The 20,531-nt window shown below is 42.6% G+C and overlaps 1 protein-coding gene across 1 annotated transcript; it reads right to left on the bottom strand.

The window, feature by feature from the left end:
• Positions 1-13,817: 13,817 nt before the first annotated feature.
• Positions 13,818-18,159, bottom strand: fzd9 (frizzled class receptor 9). The gene has a single exon (XM_015372792.1). It carries the CDS (start codon positions 17,805-17,807, stop codon positions 16,059-16,061), a length of 1,749 nt encoding a protein of 582 aa, XP_015228278.1. The 5' UTR covers positions 17,808-18,159; the 3' UTR covers positions 13,818-16,058.
• Between the last annotated feature and the right edge of the window lie 2,372 nt (positions 18,160-20,531).

Raw genomic sequence — 20,531 nt, 5'->3', positions numbered from 1 at the left:
CTCCAGGTGGGACGTACCCAGGACACCTCACCAGGGAGGCGTCAAGGATGCATCCTAACCAGCCACCTCAGCTGGCTCCTCTCGACATGGAGGAGCAGTGGCTCTACTCTGAGTCCTCTCTAGATGACTCCTCACCCTATCTCTAAGGGAGAGCCCAGAAACACTATGGAGAAAACTGATGTCAACAGCTTGTATCCAAACAATCCAAACTTAATTTTAAATCGAATCTTTATTCTGGCACTTCAGTCTCTATTCATTAGTCATATTCTTTGATAGACAACCACAGAAATAAAAAGAAATGTTTATGGTCTTGTTTAAGGCCCTGTCCACATTTTTTTTTTATTAATTTATTTTTTTATTCCTTTATTTAACCAGGAAAAGTCCCATTGAGATTAACAATCTCTTTTTCAAGGGAGTCCTGGCCAAGACAGAGGCAAAAGATTACATTACATTTACAATTACATCTATCTATAATTAGAAATTCATAAAACAGTTACAAACCATAGATCTCATTTCCAAACCTTTAAGCAATCGTTTAAAATGTCTGATTGGAATCAAATCCTTTAACTTCCATTCTTTCTGAAGATTGTTCCATGCTGAAACCAAGACGAGATTGAGAAAGATATGAACAAGTTCACTCAACACCACTGGGAATGCTGTAGTGGGTATTCCAGGCCCATTGGTGGCGCAGTGACACTGTTCTCTGAAACAAACATTAAACAAAAACATTGGCTGTGTCCAAACGTAGCCCTAAGCCATAAATCCCTCAATCAATATATAGAACGGGGATTATACAGTGGACTTTATAGTGAACTTGGTTAATTTACCGTTCGGACAGATAAGTGCTACTTTTCACTACTCTTTGGTCATGTAACTCAGCCTGACCCATCTTTGTTATTTGTCACTACTATAACAAATTCCATAAAGGGTAGTGAGGAGAGCTCTTGTAAAGCAATCTGGGATATATCTGCTCGTCCAGTGACCATGGATGATCACTACTTTTTAAGGTGTATTGTGAAAAATTCCACAATGCACAATGGAGAAGTCCACTACTTCTTCATCCACTAGTTGCTCGGACACTCATTGAAATTGGTGTAACCAATAGTCCCCTATACAGCCACAGACTCAGTCCGGTTAAGGACACTTAAACCACAGCGGACGTGTAGTAGTGGTTGCCAGGATACTTGCAGCTACAATAGTTCTAACAGGATGAAGGAGCTAGGGAGAGGAAGCTGGATGCTTCCTACCTCCAGTAGCTACTGTTAGCATTGGGAGCTCCTGACGTTACGTTTGTTTTTGTAGTTCTTTTCTGGGTAGACTGTAGTCCTGATTTGGCAAGCATCATTCATGTGCATGCCCATCACTTAATGGTGATTTTAAGGCTAAAGTTGTCTGGATTTAGAATAGCAGTTCATTTTGCCTCCAATTTGTCCGGAAGGACCAAGAAGTGAAAACTACCAACCCGGCTTTGGACTCGCTATAAATGTAACTTCAACACACTTATTACATAATAAGCTCCTAACCCCCCCCCCCCTGAGTATTTGTAGGTGTTGATAGTTGTAGGCAGGGAGGATCTTCTGTAGCGGTCCGCCTTGCATCGAATCTGGAGAAGCCTTTGACACGCTTGGTGTTTAAAAGTTCTAGAACAGAGCCAGCCTTATTTATTAGCATGTTGAGATTTTTTGTCATTTGTTCTAATACTGTTATCCCAGCAACTATTCACAACAGACATATAGACAATATGTACTGTAGCACCTTGCTTGGTTACTGAAGGACCTACCTTCCTTAGGAGGTTACATCTCCTCTGCCTCTTCTTCTAGACATTTTCACAAGAAGCTGGTTGTTGACCAGGTGAACACCAAGGTATTTATACTCCTCCTCCCCTTCTTCTCCCATGTTAACAGGATTGAGCTTGTTCCTGTCTCTGATGAGTTTTCATTGGAACGGAACAATGCAGAATGTCATCCACATGACTGGAACTATTTCCTGGGTCAGGCTATGGTTGAAGAGGTGCTGTAGAATCCCACAGAGCAGCTCTGCACAGGCCTTCAGCAGTCTGGGGCTGACACCATCACGGCCTGATGCCTTTTTGCATTTCAGTCTGTCCATTTGACAAGTAAAAAGGTGGAGGGAGCAGCTCCATCTTCTGATTTGCCTGAATACAAATGCATAGAAGCAAGAAGGTCCATGGCAGAGATGGAAGATTTAAAGTCAAAGGTGGGTGGGATGTCTAAATATTCTATATCTAAACAAAAATTTACTTTGATACCCTAAATTAAAACTCATTGCAACCAGTTTCCTTCAGAAGGTACCTTATTAGTAAATCTAAGTCAGCTTTGTGTAACTTGATCGTGGGATTAAGCACTTTATATATGATAAAATGATGCAGCTTAAGTCATGATTCTGAATGTCTCCATGGGAGTTGTGTGTCCCTGATGTTGTTTTCATTTAGATGAAAAAAAAAATGAAAAAGGGTTTTCTAATGCAGCCAGAGCCCTTTCCACCTCTAGACTTGTTAGTTTAGATGTCACCCATGTGAAAGCTTTATAGTGCCTTATCCTTTCCATTGTCATGTGTAGGGGACATAGAGAAACATCTGGTCTTACAGAGCAAAAACTGACCTTTTACACATAAATGAAAACAACCATTGCCACTATTGTGAACCCCATCCCCGTCAACGAAATAGAAGTGAAATCCCTGTTATGGTCGGATTATCTTTTATGGATGCTTTCCTTTAGCGGGAAGAGGAAAGTTGATCAGAATTGGTGCTGAGATGTGAGGAACCAGTTGCAGGACAATCTTGATACAAATACCATTACAGGCTGCAAAATAGTACTCAGTATAGATCAGTACTCATCAACACAGCATCAGATTTATGTATTATTTATAATGTACCATGTAAATTATTTAAAAAAACACATTGAAGTTTCTGGCTATGATGGGGCGAAATGTGAAAAATCCCAATTGATATAAGTACTGTTGCAAGACACTAAATTCCTAGAGGGTAAACAAACTACAGCATTACTTCTGATATAGGAGACATTATGCTTCCTTTATTAGATTTGCTCTGTTTTTAAACATTTTCTCTGACCAATAACTTATCATACTATTACATAATTAGAGACAATATAATGTATTTTTTATGGACATTAAGATGCCCCGACATCTAGTGGGAAGATTACAGATTGCAACCAAATAATTGCTGGTCTTAGTAGTTTCTTTATGAGGTAACAGCGGAAATAAAACGTAAATATCAGTATTTGATTTTCCAGTAAATCGCAGCAGATGTAACACAAATGACCCTCTAGCTAAAACATCATGACTAAAATATGTGAAGCTCTGAATGAGGATTCTTGTTTTAAATAAATGCGGCGCTCTTTTCTAATGAGTCAGGCTCATTTAGGCTGTGTTTTGGAAACAGACTGCAGCAAGGGGCACCTGGCTCAGTAGGACTCTGGTTTGGGGCTACAGACTAACCTTATTAATGGGTACTTGAATCACCCCCCACATCTGCCCAACACTTTGTTTCACTTAATGAGGCTCTACCCTGAGCTGTAAACAAGCCCAGATGCAACCCCAAAACATGCACAGGAAATGTCTCATGACCATAACAACACAAGGATCCTGCCAGCTCATGCATGATGGGGTGTGAACAGGAAGGCTGAACTGTGCAGATTTTCTTCCTTGCTGCTTCACAAGCACTTATTATCCTGAGGGAAAGGGCCGCATGTTGCACTGCTACTCCAGCTCTTGCTCAGCATGCCAAATCCTCATCGGCCGCCAAAATCATCACAGACCGTTGCCTCACTCCTTTTCCACAGCCTACAATTACAGTATGTACACAAACCACAGTTTATTCAGCACTGTGTTGGACCTGGCGTGTCAGTTCTGACAAGCCACAATAGGAACAATGTCTGCTTCTGCACAAATACTATTTCTCACACACACACACGCACACACAGCAAGGTTTTTATTTTATTTCTAGGGGGCTGAGACCCTGACAAAAGGTCCAGTGTTAAAGTGAGTGTGGAGCCCAGCTGGTTCCCTTTAGTGCACAGACTGGCTAATGTACAGTGATCAGCCTGAGTCAACAGAACTGGCCAGAAAAAGAGGTTTAATTGATGATAGGAAGGTTTTTTTGGATAAATGTGTTTGAACTGCCCCAAAATGTCCCGTTAGGTTTTCCATCTCATCAACACAATACAAATACTCATGGATTGTCTTGAGCACAAGTGCACATAATACTACCACACAAGTTGAATGAACTAAACAATGAACAGAAGGATTGAACAAATAAATAATAAAGTAATACTATAAGTTTTTACTCTACTTTCCGCAATTCCAAGAAACCTGTTTATGTTGCTAATATAATATGGGATAAATAATTCTTCCTACATGCAGTGATCAGGCAAAAATCTTTCTTTTTTATGTTAAGATTATATTTCACATATTCTGAACTAGGGCTGTGTGTTTTGACTTCTCCTCTGCTTTCAGCACCAATAAAGTTTGGTTTATGCTTGATCTGTGAGGTACTCTGAACGGCATTCATGCGGACAGAATTTCTGTGGATAAACCCTTGGAAAGAAATGACTGTCTCACTTGGAAAGCATGAAAAGGCTTTTAAAAAGTTGTAAATTAGTGTTTTTTTACTTCCTTGTGTAGTATGGTTTTGTCAGCTTGCATCTTGTGCTGAACACGCCTCCTGGACCCGGTCAGAATGGGAGGAAAGCCACACAGAGCAGAAATGCTGCACACGCTGTAACGAGCAGCTTATTTTCAGCAAAATGAGTCCTTTAGTTTGCAGCACTTGATCTACTAAGGAGGAGATGGTGACTGACTTCTACAGTAAGGCCTCTCTCACCTCAACAGTGAACATCCAGTATAATTGTTTATAGGAAGAAACAAATATTTATGATTGGATTTTCCTATATTTTATAACATTCTACGGTGAGCTATGGGTATAGATGCACACCCAACAAAAAGCAAACTTTTTGAGTTCAACATGAAATAAATGTATGTCAGGTTGCAGCTAATCTAACTTAAACTAAACTAGGCTAAGCCAAGCTAAACTAAGATAAGATGATAGAGGATAAGATGAGATCAGCCCCTCCTCAAACTGTCCCCTTGACATGGTGGAGGGGTTTCGGTGCTGGGATGATCCCTGAGTGTATGAGTTTGGGTGCTAAATGCCCACTGGGAGAGTCTTCCAAGGAAAACAGGCTCTGGGGGTATGGGTCAGTCAAAGAGTGGTTTAAAATAAAAATAAATAATAAAATAAAGGCATGTGGCTTTGCCTGGTAAGTTGGAGCCAGGGCCTCAGCCTGGAGCCAGGCCTAGGGTTGGGGTTCCTCAGTTAGTGCCTAGTGGCCAGGTTCATCCTTGTGAGACCCAAATGTCTCATGACCCAATGGCTGGGCCAAGGTCGATGATGTGAGGCCATCCCTCGGTGGGCCTACCACTTGTAGGGGGAACCATGCCAACTTGTGTTTTGTTGACCTGGAGAAGGCAGTTTACCATGTCTTTCTTGGTGTCCCATGGGGGGGGGGGGGGGGGGGGGGGTCCAACCCCAGGATCAAGCCAGAGTTGTTCCCGGTGCATGCGGGACTCTGGCAGGGTGCCCTCTGTCCCTGGTCCTATGCACAGGATTTCGAGGTCACAGCCAAAGGCTAGACAGGGTTTTGTTTGGGGAACTGCAAATTGTTGCTGGATCCTGCCAAGACACTCAGTATGAAGCAGCCAAAGAACAGAATAAGCTAGCTCCGAGGCCATGGTTCTTGACTGTAAAAAGATGGGCTGTCTATTCAGTTTGGAGAAGAGTTCTTGACTCATATGGAGGAGTTTAAGTATCTCTGGAGCCCTATTCACAAGTGTTCCGTGTCTTTCATTACTGGGTGAACTGATTAATCCATGTGTGTCGGACGATTGGTGTTACTGTTGTAAAGCACACTTGGATTAAGTTCATCCAGTAGAGTAAGACAGGAAACGAACGAGCTGCCTTAAGTTCAGGAAGTAGTGGAGTTGTGTATAAAACATTGCATAAAATGTGGCTTAAAAAGGATCTCACAATTTCTCGACTTTTTGTAGCGTTTCATTATTTTTTATCTCATGTTATCCCTTTTCTATGACGAAAGACTTGCTCCAGTTCTCAGTGATGAGGATAACTATCATTAGCAAGTGAAGCTTATAATGATCTTATCCTCNTTAAAAAGGATCTCACAATTTCTCGACTTTTTGTAGCGTTTCATAATTTTTTATCTCATGTGAAACAAACATTAAACAAAAACATTGGCTGTGTCCAAACGTACGCCCTAAGCCATAAATCCCTCAATCAATATATAGAGTGGGGATTATACAGTGAACTTGGTTAATTTACCGTTCGGACAGATAAGCGCTACTTTTCACTACTCTTTGGTCATGTAACTCAGCCTGAGCCATCTTTGTTATTTGTCACCACTATAACAAATTCCATAATGGGTAGTGAGGAGAGCTCTTGTAAAGCAATCTGGGATATATCTGCTCGTCCAGTGAGAATGGATGATCACTACTTTTTAAGGTGTATTGTGAAAAATTCCACAATGCACAATGGAGAAGTCCACTACTTCTTTATCCACTAGTCGCTCGGACACTCATTGAAATTGGTGTAACCAATAGTCCCCTATACAGCCACAGACTCAGTCCGGTTAAGGACACTTAAACCACAGCGGAAGTGTAGTAGTGGTTGCCAGGATATGTTATCCCTTTTCTATGACGAAAGACTTGCTCCAGTTCTCAGTGATGAGGATAACTATCATTAGCAAGTGAAGCTTATAATGATCTTATCCTCCGCACAAATGGCGTAATGACACAACAATAGGTCCTTAAGCAACATTATCTGGGTGGGCCCCATATAAAGTAAAACACGTGATAAAGGTTTGGGATACAGCGACAGTTCCATAAATCGGCCAAGAAGATACAATTATGCAATTCCTAGAAGTATATGGTCACATGTCACACATGGAAAAATAGTGACTGCTCAACTTGAATGGAACCATTGGTGACAGCGCACCACCACATGTTCCAGACATCCCAAGTTCCAAAAACTCATTTCAGGGAGATGCTTATAACATTAAGATCTTCATTTGGCTTTGAAAAATATTATATGAGTGTATTTTTTACCAACCGCCTAATGAACTATATACAGTTACTAACATAGTAATTAAAAGTACCACTGTCTGCTTTGCTAATGGTGTCTTGTTTAAACTCACCATCCTGTTGAAATCTGGCATGTGTTGTGGTACAAATATGGTCCGGTGCGGTCAGTCACTTCAGTATCAGGTGGGTTTAAGAGGAATTTTTTGCACCATTACTTCTGCAAAGAGACTTTCTAGTTTACAACTGCATAAGGGGCCTACCAGGTGTCAGTGATGGGGCCCCTAAGATGTCCTGGGCCCTTAAGCAACTGCAGTCTCTGCTTACCGATAGTTACGCCATTGCTCTGCAGGTATTCCCAAATATATCTTCTTTTTTAGCTTTGTTAAACATGGCACATTATTTGCTGAATCTTGTTTGCAGCTTTGCTTTTGGTCCACAGAGATGGGATTTACTCTTTTTAGCTCATCGAGGTGGCAACTTGGTTTATCTTCCAAAATAAATGCATTTTCATCTTTTTGTCCTCACAAAAACCAAAATGTCTAAAAACACTGATACCAATGTAACACAGCATCAGTGCCAGAGCTGCAGTGCCAAGCTTGCAGAGAGTGCATCATCTGAAACCTTCAAGAATCAAAACATTCAGCATGATACAAAAAGGAGGAGGGAAAAGGTAGACAAGAGCAAACTTCAAAACTCTAAATCAAAGGATGTGAATGGTAGATCCTTTCTGAGCCTGGGGCTGGGGTGGGAGGGGAGGATCAGTACTTGGGGGATGAGGGATGTGGCTCCTTTTTGAGAACACAGAGCTGAGGGGTGAGTCTTTGATGGCAGAGCGTGACATGAGCACATTTAGGATGGGGGTGCAGCAGCAGGAGCACCAGCAGTGGCAACGTGACAACAGATCGTCTTCCTGGAGCTGACCTCTAGATTCATGCAGTTCCGATCCATTTCTGTACACGTTGTCAAACAGCTTGCCCCAAAAACTGTGACCTCCATCATCTGTTTGCCTTGTTCTAAATATTTGGGTGCAGATTTAGATGTTGACACTGAACTGTTGATGGGGTTGTGTGATCTTTTATGTATTCCCTCAATGGCTCAATGAAGCTACAGAGGTTTAGAAATGTTCAGAAGGGCCAAAGGTAGTTTCAGGGCCAAGCTTATACTCCCCCCGTCTGGCCCATTTTCACTCCCCCCCTTTATATTGTCTCTAAAAGCAACTCCCTTTCATGGGTTTGTGTTCTTTGTTGATGGTTTTTTTCACATTTTTTCAATCCTTTGTAACTCCTGCTCCCTCTCTTTTACTCTGGGGAGACACTCTTTGGTACAAGAGATTAGAGCGGGTGCTGCCTAGCAACTGAATAAAAATGGCAGCTACAAAAGGGGTGCTCTCACTCCCCAACGTCTGACCTACATAATCCCAAGCCTCTGATCGTGCAACATAACAGCATGATGAAAGCCATGCTGTGAATTAACCCTCAAATAAATGCTTGCAAAGACTGACCTCTTGCTCAAAGAGGGAGCTCGCTTACTGCAGAACAGCAAGGGGTGGCTTCTGAGATCCTGACGGAGCCTAATTAGCATGGAAGAGGAAGAGGCTGTGATTTCTACTGGAAATGGGATGGGTAAATCTCAGGAAGTGGCAACAGAGTGGCAAAGAAGATTAACAGTGATCACAGCAGCACTGTTGGCTTCAGAGAGCGCGAGCGAGCGGTGGAACCGCCTTCTGTTCACCAATTCATCTCTGCATCAGCCACAGGCAGACAGAGCTCAGGCATGACTACAGACAGATGAGGAAGCTCTACTCCTATGTCGCCTTTTTATTGATCAAAGGACTGGAATAAAAAGACAAGCAGACGAGAAAAAAATTAGAAAAATTTCAAATTGAGGTTCTTGATGTAGATGTAATAATGTTTTTTTTTTATTTGATTTGCATAAAGGGCCTTGCAATTAATGTTCTACCAGAAAAAAGTTTAAAAACCAACTGATAAAAGTAGATGCATTGCTCTGACCTCCACTCTAAAAGTTCACAGATATCCTTCTTTTAAATCTTACTGGTAAAGGTATACACTGGCAGGTTATCCGTTTTCCAGCCGAACCTGAAATGTGATACTAATGGGTTTTGAATGTTTCAAAAGCACCATATTACTGTGAATTACTATCTCTGGTGGTAAAATGAGAATTGGGTTTAACATAGCAAGCTTGGTAAGGAATAATTCAGTCTTTATTGGTTCTTAAAGGATATTATCCAATTTATTCAAAAACAACGCCTTGAACTGGGCTCATCTATGTATCTTTAGCCCCGTTTACACTACCTTTTTGAAACCGTGCAGACATCGGTCCGAGCACGGTAACCGAAATAACTGTTTAGTGTAAATGGCACACAAAACTGAACCGGACTGTGCCACACACAACTGAACTGTGCTAAACTGGTACTAGTTCAACAGTAGTGGCTCAGTTCTCTGATAACAAAGAGAGCATGAGCAGAACGCGTCATCTTCTATTTACAGTCAGCTTCCAGTAGATGGTGGTAATGCACATCAGTAAGTTGCTTGTCAAACACGACAAAACAGAAGGAGAACTGAAAACAACAATCGAAATCTTCTCAACACTACATTTCTTAAAGTGGCTTCAAAAGATGTGCAACCTGGAAGACGCCGAGACTGAGGCGGTTATTGCAATTAGGGCAGAGGACGTTATCCAGGCAATGTTGGACGGAACAAAAGATTATCACAAAAGTTTTCCTACTAGAGAGAAGTAGTACTGTAGATCGTCACTGTGTGGCGAGGAACTGTGCTAGCGTGATGTGTAAACGGTCATAAGGAACCAAGCTTGGCACGGTTAACTGATCCAAGCTCGGTCCAAACTCTGCACGGATCGGTTTTAAGGGAATATTTTAAATGGGGCTTTTGGATGGATTAATGAATACATTATTAACCCCTAAAAAGTGCAAAATAGTCCTGTTACACAATTAAAATAAATATCAAAGATGGATGTGCAATAGTTGCAGTTACCTACTTAGAATACATTCCTCATGGACTATCCTCCATGCACAAAAAAAATAGTTTTGCAGTCTGACAGTGGAAAGGCTTCTTAATAACAACAGAGCATATAATGCAAGGAGTGACTGAGGTTCTCCCTGACTGATCTAAGCTTGGATATGGTCCGTTTCTCCACCTCCTCCTCCACAGAGTCCAGGCTCAGTCCAATCACAGAGAAAACTCTTTAGATTAGACTTTTCAGCTTCCTGATACCCGATTTTTCCTGGCACTAACCTTTAGCCCACCATGCACTTAAAAAAACAACACAGAAATAACATTTCCAGCCTTAACAAGGAGAATATCCTTGCTTTTTTTTTTTTTTTTTTTTTTTTTATAGATGTAGCCTAATCGGTGCAGATAGAACGTGCTCTGTTTAGTGGCAGACCCAGATACTTGAAGGAGTGAACCACCAATATTTCCTTCCTCGAATAACAATGGGCTCTAAAGGAGGCTGTGCTTGGAGGAGTTTAGTGATGTTAAGCTGCCTAAAAATTCAGCAATCTTGTCACTTTAGATTGTTGTGTCACAAAGATCCAAAGTGAAAAACGGGGGAAACACTTTAAATGTGTTTACATTTAGTTTGCCCCGTTGCAGATTTTTTTATTTTCATTGTATTGTTTTTTATAACATCACACATAAATCAAAGAAAACACAAGTTAACACAAGATGCAGTTTTTAAATGTATTTTATTATTAAGAAACATTTCAGAATGAATTAGTTGGGCTTATCACATCTGAGTTCAGTTTCTTTAGCCACGCCCCAGGCTGATTACTGCCACACCTGTTCTTGATAAAGAAATTATATTTTAATGTGTTTGATGTTCTGAAACATTAAAATCTGACAAACATCCCCCCCCAAAAAAAAAAGTTGGATATTTGGAGCCTGTTTGAGAGAGTAACATTTTACAAGTTACCATGAAAACACCTTTGATCATTCCCTTTGGTCTGTTTCCGAAATTTCAACACATCCAACACTCCTGTGTTCTCTAAAGCAGACTTTTTATCTGTCAGCTTTGATTTCATGGGTTTGATGAGTGCTGCTGTACTACAGTAGCTCAGCTTTTGAATCTTATCAGCTTTTTTCAGACAGTGCATCTCTGCATCAAAGTCACCAAAAAAAAACCCTAACTGATTTCTCTGTGTTTCTTTGCCTTGGGAGCTTATTCCTCTCCCAGGTCATTGTGTAAATGACAAGGTCTGAATAATGATAATACATGTGAAGTGGTGTGTGTGAATGTGTGTGTCTGTGTCTTCCCTTGACAGGACAGAAGAAATGGGGCTCCTGATTGGTTTCTGCTTGCGAGGGGTGGCGAGCTGTGTGAACTCTGGTGCTCTCCGACCGGCGCATTTTCATGGAAAGCATCTCTTTGGGGGCCTGCAGGTTTTCAATGCACTCATTTACACATCAAAACAGCCCAGGAAAGGGATAGTGCTCAAGGGTTTGTGGGGTGAGGGACTGTAGAAAGAGGGGAGGGCAGGGTAATGAAGGATGCTTTATCTTCCCTTTTTTTACCCTCAGGGGTGGGCAGGCCTTTAAGTATACGAGGGAGGCGCATTGATGCCATAATGATCGCCTTTAATCAGACCCGTGACCAGATGAAGGGATTTCTCCTCAGCAGACAAAAACATGGTGTCAGCAGCTGAAAGTGGGATCAGCGCTGAGGTGTTTTCACGCTTTTTTGTTTTGTTTCAAAATTGGAAATAAACTTTACAAATCCCGCATAAATGCTCGTGTTCTGCCCAGCCCAGGAGTCAATAAATACTGGTTGGGTTAACAGGGAGCACAATCAGAATATTCTGAGAAACCCTGAGGGGAAAGTGTTGCCTTTTCTGGGAGTAGACTGCCTCTTGGCCCAGACAAGGTTGCTGCTCAGTGACTCTGACACTATTTAACCTCCTGAGCCAGAGAAGAAGAAAAACAGCTCGGAAACTCTGCCAAACTAAACCTCTCGAGCGAGACTGAGCTGACTTACTCCTGAATTTGGATGTTACTGGAGGCGGGGTGGGGTCTTATTTAAAACAAGCTTGGTGCTCATTGGTTGTCTATGCCTGTGCACTGCTGACCCCAGGTGTGTGTGTGCGTGTTGGGGGAAGGTGTTCCCGGCAGGCACATTTCTGGCGCCAAAAGAACCACAGTTCAAACAAACTCCGGTTTTGGTATGAGCTTTTCTTTCATACTTCTATGTGACGCTGTGTGCTGCGTGATTCCTTTCCTCTGTGAATGAAAGGAGCTAAAAATAGCTGTCGGTGACCTGGAAATGCAGCGATAGAATTCAGATAAGAGGAGGGGAAATGTCAAAAAGATATTTAAAAAATACCCCCGTTTGCTGCTTAACAGCTCATTTTTCTTTTATATTTAGCAATATCTAGATTGATAGTGGAAAATCAAATGAGAAATGCTGAGGGAGGCGAAAAAGTTCAAGCAAAGCACAACTTCCCCTCTACAGCCACCTCCTTGCTATCTAATCAACTCAGCACAGGTGGGAAGAGCCGGTTTGTCTCATGCAGCAAGTGCTCTGCCTCACCGGGGTCACGCCACTGGAGTGTAAACTATGGGGAAAGCACAGAGCACCCCCCCATACACACACACACATATTTTCCCATTCAGTAGGTGTCCATGAACTGGAGCATGTGGCTGAAAAGCAGCCAGCCGAGGCTCATGGCTGCACGAGAGCGGACTCCAATCAAAACAGCCCCTTTTTAATAGTTAAATGTGATCCAGTGTCAGAGTCCAGAACGTGGAGCGTGCTCCTGCCAAGCTATGGACGAGGTCTACAGTGCCCGAGTAATGAAAACAGAGGAGGGGGGGTGCGTCGGTAGTTGCCCATATGTTGCTCTGCCAAAGGATGGGGAATAAGTAATTTAGGTTAACTCAGGCGTTGCAAATCTACGGCGGCTGGAAATGTGGTTGATTTACTACTGAGACATAAAGCATCCACTGCTGGAAATGAACTTAAATGCTTTGCAGGAGTATTAATAGTTTTTGTCCAGTAACAACCACAGGCTTCATTATATTTGGTCGGGTTTTAATGTTGTAGATCAACACACCGTAGTGCGTATCTGTGGTGGAAAGAAAAGGATTCATGGTTGTGAGGAAAAAGTCTGACAAGCATCATATTTAATTTGTTTTAAGACTGTTTGGGTCAGCAGTGCATGGCTCCATTCTTTGCTGCAGTTACAGCTGCATCTTTACGTTAAAGCTCATTTAGGTTGAATAGGTTGGATCTTTATTCCGCAATTTAAAAGTCTGATGGAGATTCGACACCGGATCTCAGTCTGGACTTTTGCCCCATCTAAAGTTGTGGATGTGTTTTGATTGAAACCATTGTGGTTGTAGGTTTTTATCTTGTTTAATCCATCGGTTACGCCCAGCTTTCTTGACCATGCTAAACCAAACCCCGATGGGGCAAAGTATTCATGGTGATGTGCAGTTCTGGTTTTCCTTTCAAATATATATTTTTTAATGCATTGTGATTGCACAATAACTGCTGTCATCCTGGCACTCAACCAAAAAAGGCCAGATCTGCGGTGTGGAGAACTAATAAATGTCTTGTCATCAGATTCTCCCAGCCAAGCTGTGGATCTCTGCAGCTGCTCCAGAGCCACCAAAGGCTTCTGGCCTGCTGCCTTCAAAGGATGGTGAAAACAGCCTGACTCGGCTAAAAATAATAATAATAACCTGCCCTGACCCCTCTGCTATGTTTATTTAGATTTTTCTGATGCATGTTCGTTCAATAACTGAGTCATTCAGACTGATTTAAACAGAAATAAAATAAAACTACAAGGGGCTCAAAGTGAGCAAACTCCAAACATTGCAGTTGTCTTTGGAGGAAGCTTGAAATAAAAAGTATATTTCCTCTCTATAAAAATTCTGATTTTCTATAAGAGTGTGGCTGTGAAGTGACAAAATGTGGAAAAGAGTTATATTTCAATTCCACTTCACTTCGGGGAGAAAGATTGCCCTTTATCCTCTGCTATCTTTATTTGACAGCTTTCCCCTTTAGCAACCTTTGAGATCAAACTGTCACACAGTGAAAGGCAAACTTTTACATTTCAACCTCGCTGCTAAAGATTAAACAAATGGCTTACATGCTTTTTTGGCATCAAACTTCTACCATAACTAAAAAAGAAATATATAAAAAAAGCAGCTAGGGTTTCACATGAATCGTTTTTTTTTTTTGAGTTGCTAAGAGTAACGGGATGTTTTGATGTAATCTATGAAACTTATATATGAATACTTTCTGCACTGCTGACAACATATCTGAGCAATCCTTTGTGCTTTTGCATGCATGCTCTACAAGATCTGAGAGACCTGATGTAAAAAATCAAAAAAAAAAAAAAAGTTAAAGCAAACAACCTGTCAACCTCTGCAGATGTCAGCGAGCACAGGCCTCCTTCACCCCCTGCTGACAAACCAGTAACCCAACAAAAACACGCTCCTGGGTCACAGTGCAGCTTCTTTTTCCAAACTGACTGCCATGATGTTGCTGCTTGCTGGGAGGTGGTGACAAAGCAGGCAATCACTGGCCGGCATCATAAACAGTAAAACAACCTGGTGCGTGGGGTTGCAATTTGTGTTGGCAACACAGTCCTGCTGCCTCCTAATGTAAAAGCTATTTATTTTCCCTCTTTTATGGACCATCTGAGGACATGGGGGCTCTCATGCTTTATAAAACCGACTTTATTAGAGAAAAACCAGTGGCTAGAACCTACTTAGAGCCCTTACTTAATGAAAATAATGTTTGACATTCTCCATCTCTGGATCAGTCAGTCATTATTTATAAGTTGCAGTCATTTCTGCAGGCATAAAGGTGAATTGTTCTCGCCAAACAAAATGTTTCGTAAAAGTGCAATGCCGCTAATCCGTGTCAGATATTCCTGGAACCGCAAGCCTGCGTTGAAACCGAAAGTTCACTTAATAGTCCATCAGTTCAATGAGCTGCTTCAGCTTTGAGAGGCTGTGCTAAACTTAAATCTGTCAGTGAAACCATGCAATGAGTCCGAAATCCACTTTAGATTTGTGCCCTCAGATCAAAGTGCCGAGTGTTTTGAACGATGATCAAATGGAGCACAGAGAGCGAGCGAGGGAGAGGGAGGGCAACAACACTGACTCCGAGGAAAAGGATTAAAACAGCCATTAATTAAATATATTCCTCCTCGAAGTGCTGCTGCATTTTTTAAAGCCGATGACGCAAACGTTAATGCCTGCCACGGTTTGTCACTCCATTCATCATCCATTCTCTTTGAGGATCATTGACGGGTATGCCTCTGGGATGGGCTGGGAAGACAAACACGGGTGCAAAGAGCCCCACTTTTAAATTAAATAAATAAGTAAAAGCCCAAATATCTGAGACAGATGGAAAAGAAAAAAAAATCACGTGTTTTTGCATTCAAACCCTTAAAACGTTTCAATAATCACCGGGACAAGAAGGTTAACATGAGCTCCTCAGATTTATTAACCTCGCCCCCCCAACAAACCAATTTTCTTATAAAAGGCACTTAATTTCCCTTAACTTTTAATCCATGTAACTAAACATTAGTGAGAGCCAACGTGGGCTTTAAATTAAATATATTTACAATAAATAACCCATTTTTACAGATTTATACAAATAATCATGACACTCTCAGAGAGGAAAATACACAAATATTTCCCAAAATCCTCTCATTGAACAGCATGTGTATACATATTGATATATCGCTTTGCAAAACTGGAGAACAGTATGAACAAGAAAATATGGGTAACATGCCAAACATTTCCCTTTATGCATTAACTGAATACTGTTTTACAGATACCTGTGTGCCATTTGGCAGCAGCAGTGAAGTACCCCACAGTTGAGTTCAAGCCTTTTAGCACCTCCTCACTCAGGGTACAAAGTGTGTGTGTTTCCTGTTAGACATGTGTGGGGGTGTCTGAGTGCGGATCAGTCTTGGCCATGTGCAGAACCACAGCAGGAGATTTGTAGTGGCAGTGCGTGCTGCCACAGTTCACGCCGCCGCAGGGCTTCCTCCCACTAGTCCTGTCCGCCAGCTTCCTGCTGCACAGGCCCTGCCAGGTCTGCAGGGTCTTGGAGCTCCACACCCACACCCCGCTGGTGATGCCGACCACCAAAGACATGAAGATCTTCAGCATGAACACGGCCACTGTGGGTACGGACGTCTGCAGCGAGCAGTCGCCGGCTTGCCCCCCAAAGGAGCTGCATTTCATCTGCTGCCCCCTCAGCTTCCAGTAGTCCATATTGAGCCTCTCGTAGAAGTAGCAGATAATGACGCAGGTGGCCGGGACAGTGTACAGGATGGAGTAGATGCCGATCTTCACCATGAGCTTCTCCAGCTTCTCCGTGTTGGTGCCCTCTGTCTTCATGACTTTACGGATGTGGAAGAGGGCGACGAAGCCTGTGAGGATGAAGGACGTGCCGATGATCAGGTAGCAGGACAGCGGGATGAGGACGAAGCCGGTGAGCGCCCCCGGGTCCATGCTGCCCACGTAGCACAGCCCCGTCAGCTCATCGCCAGCCACCTTCCTCATAGTGAGGATGATGATAGTCTTAAGAGCGGGGATGCCCCAAGCAGCCATGTGAAAATAGTTGCTGTGGGCCTCAATGGCCTCGTGGCCCCACTTCTTCCCTGCAGCCAGGAACCAGGTGAGGGTGAGGATGACCCACCATATTGAAGAGGCCATTCCAAAGTAGTACAGGATGAGAAAGACTATGGTGCAGCCAGTGGACTCCAGCCCCTCCTGGATGATGTACAGCTCTCCGTGCTCACGATCACAAGCGATGTTCTCTGACCCTGCCACCGAGCGGATGATGAAGGCCACAGAGTAGACATTGTAACACATGGAGAGGAAGATGATGGGTCTCTCTGGGTACTGGAAGCGGTGGGGCTCCAGGAGGAAGGTCAGCACAGTGAAAGCAGTGGAAACAAAACACAGGATAGACCACACCGTCACCCAGATGAAGGCAAAGTCCTTATCCTGCCTGGACCAGTAGACGTCCACGGCCGGGGAGCAGCGCGGGGCGCAGGACTGGCTCTTCTCCACGAACTGGAACTTATCCGGGTTCTCACAGGAACCCACCGGGCGCGGAGGGTGGGCCCCGCTGGTGCCCGGCTGCCGGGGCCTAGGGGGGACCGGGAGCATCCCCTCACCCTTCTTTCCTTCCGTCCTGGTTTCGTTCTCAGGGGCCTCAATGCACAGGGCGTTCGGGTCGTTCCTGGTGGGCAGCTTGGAGCAGTTCAGCGATTCAGGCCAGGTGTAGCTGAACTGCTTCATGATGGGGGCACACTTCTCCCTGGCCTGCTCACACATGGGCCGGCAGGCCGGGATGGAGGTGGACACTTTATCCGTGCACATGGGGGCATAGAGGGAGCAGAGGAAGAAACGGAGGTGCACATCGCAGCCGTAGCTCACCAGGGGGGCGAACTCCAGCAGCTTGATGGCAGCCTCCTCCTGGTCATCGTGCTGCATGAAGTTGGGCATCCGGGTGAGGTTGTAGCCGATGCCCTGGCACATGGGGATCACGATGGGCTCACACTTAGCAGGTCTGTCCCGGTCCAGGTCGTAGGAGCCGATCTCAAAGCTGGAGCAGGAACTCAGCAGCAGACATAAGAAAAGCACCACCTGCAGCGGACAGTCATCCATGCTTAATATTCTCACCTAGGAAAAAGGATAAGTCTGTGCTCCTTAGAAATAGGCATGAAAATATCAGAGAGAGACGGAGCGGTCCCGTTATTCCCCAGAATGATAATAAAAACAGTTTTTACGCAGAGAGTCCGAAACTAAAAGAGATGAATCCAGGAGAAAGAGGTCCGTCACCACAGCCAAGAAACTTCAGCTCAACATTAAAAAAATGAGCAGCGATCCGACAAGGAAGAAAAAACCCAAACCAAAATAAAGACAGACAGGAGAGCGGCTGCTGGTTTGGTTTATATCGGCTCCACGGGCTCCTCTCCCTCCGCTTCCACGATCCACACTAAAGTTTGAGAGCCGCTCAGAGGGACTTCACTCCGGCGGACACACGGAGCAGGAGGAGCAGGAGGAGGAGCAGGAGGAGTGAACGCTGTGACGCTCACATTTCACCTCCCCCAGCTCCACACAAGGAAAATGATCAGACAGATGCCGGAGGATGGTCAAATACCTCTGACATTTCTGCCGTGAATAGTTCGCTCACACGTTTCCCAACAGGCAGCAGTTAACTGATGATAACTTTCATCATCATCACAGGCTGCTGCGTCCTCATTACACACTAACATGCAGCATTTTCATTCAGTTTCTATTAACTAAGATGACTTAGATTATATGCACATAGATACAGTATATAAAGAAAAGCCTAATTGAATCCCTGTTTTACGTTTATCCAGGGCCGCAGCAAATATGAAAACGGACCCAGGGCTAAGTGGCTCAGAAGGGCCCCACTTGCTCACCCTCAGAAAGGCTACGTCCACACTGTAGGCCTTGATGCTCAATTCCGATTTTTTTGTGAAATCAGACTTTTTCGCGTTCCCGTTCATATTTCTAAATATATGCGACTTGTTTGGGATCTCCTGTGTGAACTGCAGTCATACAACGCAAGTGTCCCGCATGCGCAGTAAAGGACACAATGACGTCACAGGCCAGCGTGCTCTTTTTTTCCGGAAGTAAACATGGATGGCAGTGCCAGTGCGCATCTAGCGATCTTTTCCAACCATAAAAACTCATTCATTTCAGTATGGTTAAACATAAATACTGCTCTCCGCATCCCCATCTGCCATGGTTGTTGTTTTTCTTGCCGCTTCTGCGTAGCAAGACGCATAATAGTGACCTTTGTCGGGTATTAATAATGTTCAGGTCAGATGAATGCGACCTGGCCGTTCAGACACAGGTCCCAGTTGAAAAGATCAGATTGGTATCGAATTCAGGACCACATAGCCAAGTGGCCTGGGTCGCATTGGAAAAAATCTAATCTGTGTTGTTCAGACAGCCATGAAAAGATCAGATCCAGGTCGCATGTGGGCAAAATATCAGATTTGGGTGACTTCAGGCTGCATTGTGAACGTAGCCATAGACTGGTGCTATTCTAATTTTTTTTTATTACACTAAAATACCAATTTAAATAAAATGATGAAATAAACATGGAAAATGTTGATGAGTTTGGACAAGAAAACAGGACAAAAGTATTTGTAATTGTTCATAGCCTACCCCTGGTAGATATTTTTTTTGTTTCTTTTTTTCTTCAGTCACACAATAACTTTGTTTTTGAAAATTAATATGACAAGCTTCTCTCAAAACATAATAAATGTTCAATACATTTTTTTCATAAAACAAAATAATTATGTCAAATCTTATTTTAACACGTTAGTAGTTGAAAAAAAGTAGTTGCATCATATGAAACCACTCCTGTAATTTCTAAACCCCTGCTTGTATTTCTAACCTTCGATTATGACAATTTATTTTTGCAAAAGCTTAATGGTTTCTTAATGCTGTTATTAGTTCTAACTTTGAACTTTTTGTTGTTTGATGTTAAATCTTCATCACAAGCTGCCTGCCACAGTCTTTTCCTATCACACATTCCTTTCAAAACTTCTAAGGGCAGTTTTAATGTCCCTTTGGTGAGTGATGATTTATTGCTTTGTATATTCTAGTTATAGGGAACTGTGATTAAAAACAATTTAATGTATTTATTTATTTTGTGGTACTTGTCCACATGAATAAACCTGAACATAGTACAAACTTGTGTTCAAGCAAAGTTGTCAGTAAGTGATATATGCACAACATTGTGGACATCTTGGTCAGCTATTGTTTTTATTCTCTCTAGTACAACTTTTATTAGATTATCTTTTACTTTAATTTAATTTTTAAAGAATTTAACTGACTGGAACAAACTTGTTTCCTTGTTATAATTTAATTTTTAAAGAATTTAACTGACTGGAAAAAACTTGTTTCATCAACACCTTTTATAGATACGCCTTTTTTTATTTACTTACTCTACTGTTTGTTCCTTGTCTCCAGAACTTCTTGGTTTGTATTAGTAACACATGCTCCAAGTCTTCCACCTTTCCGAAAAAAACCCGAAAGCATTAACTGTCCAACAAATCTCAGTAACAGTATAATAACAAAAATTTACTCTAAGAAATTTAGCAGAGAAATGTCTATATTTGAGATCAGTATCAACTTTCAGTATTTGTCTAATCCTGCTTTTTTGAATTAAGTGTAAACACACATGTTTACTTTGCATCTAGAAATAGACTACATTTCCTGGTGCTATACTTGAGTAAGGTCTTGCTCAGGCAAGACGTGACCATGAATTTTTTTGGCCTTTCTGTACAAAATCAATCAATCAATCAATCAATCTAAAATATCATCATTAAAAGGTAAATAAAAACATTC

This window comes from Cyprinodon variegatus, unplaced genomic scaffold, assembly GCF_000732505.1.
Source record: "Cyprinodon variegatus isolate N-32 unplaced genomic scaffold, C_variegatus-1.0 Scaffold75, whole genome shotgun sequence".
Taxonomy (NCBI): Eukaryota; Metazoa; Chordata; class Actinopteri; order Cyprinodontiformes; family Cyprinodontidae; genus Cyprinodon; species Cyprinodon variegatus.
The sequence above is the reverse complement of the archived record's forward strand: the minus strand, read 5'-3'. Positions and strand labels throughout refer to the sequence as shown.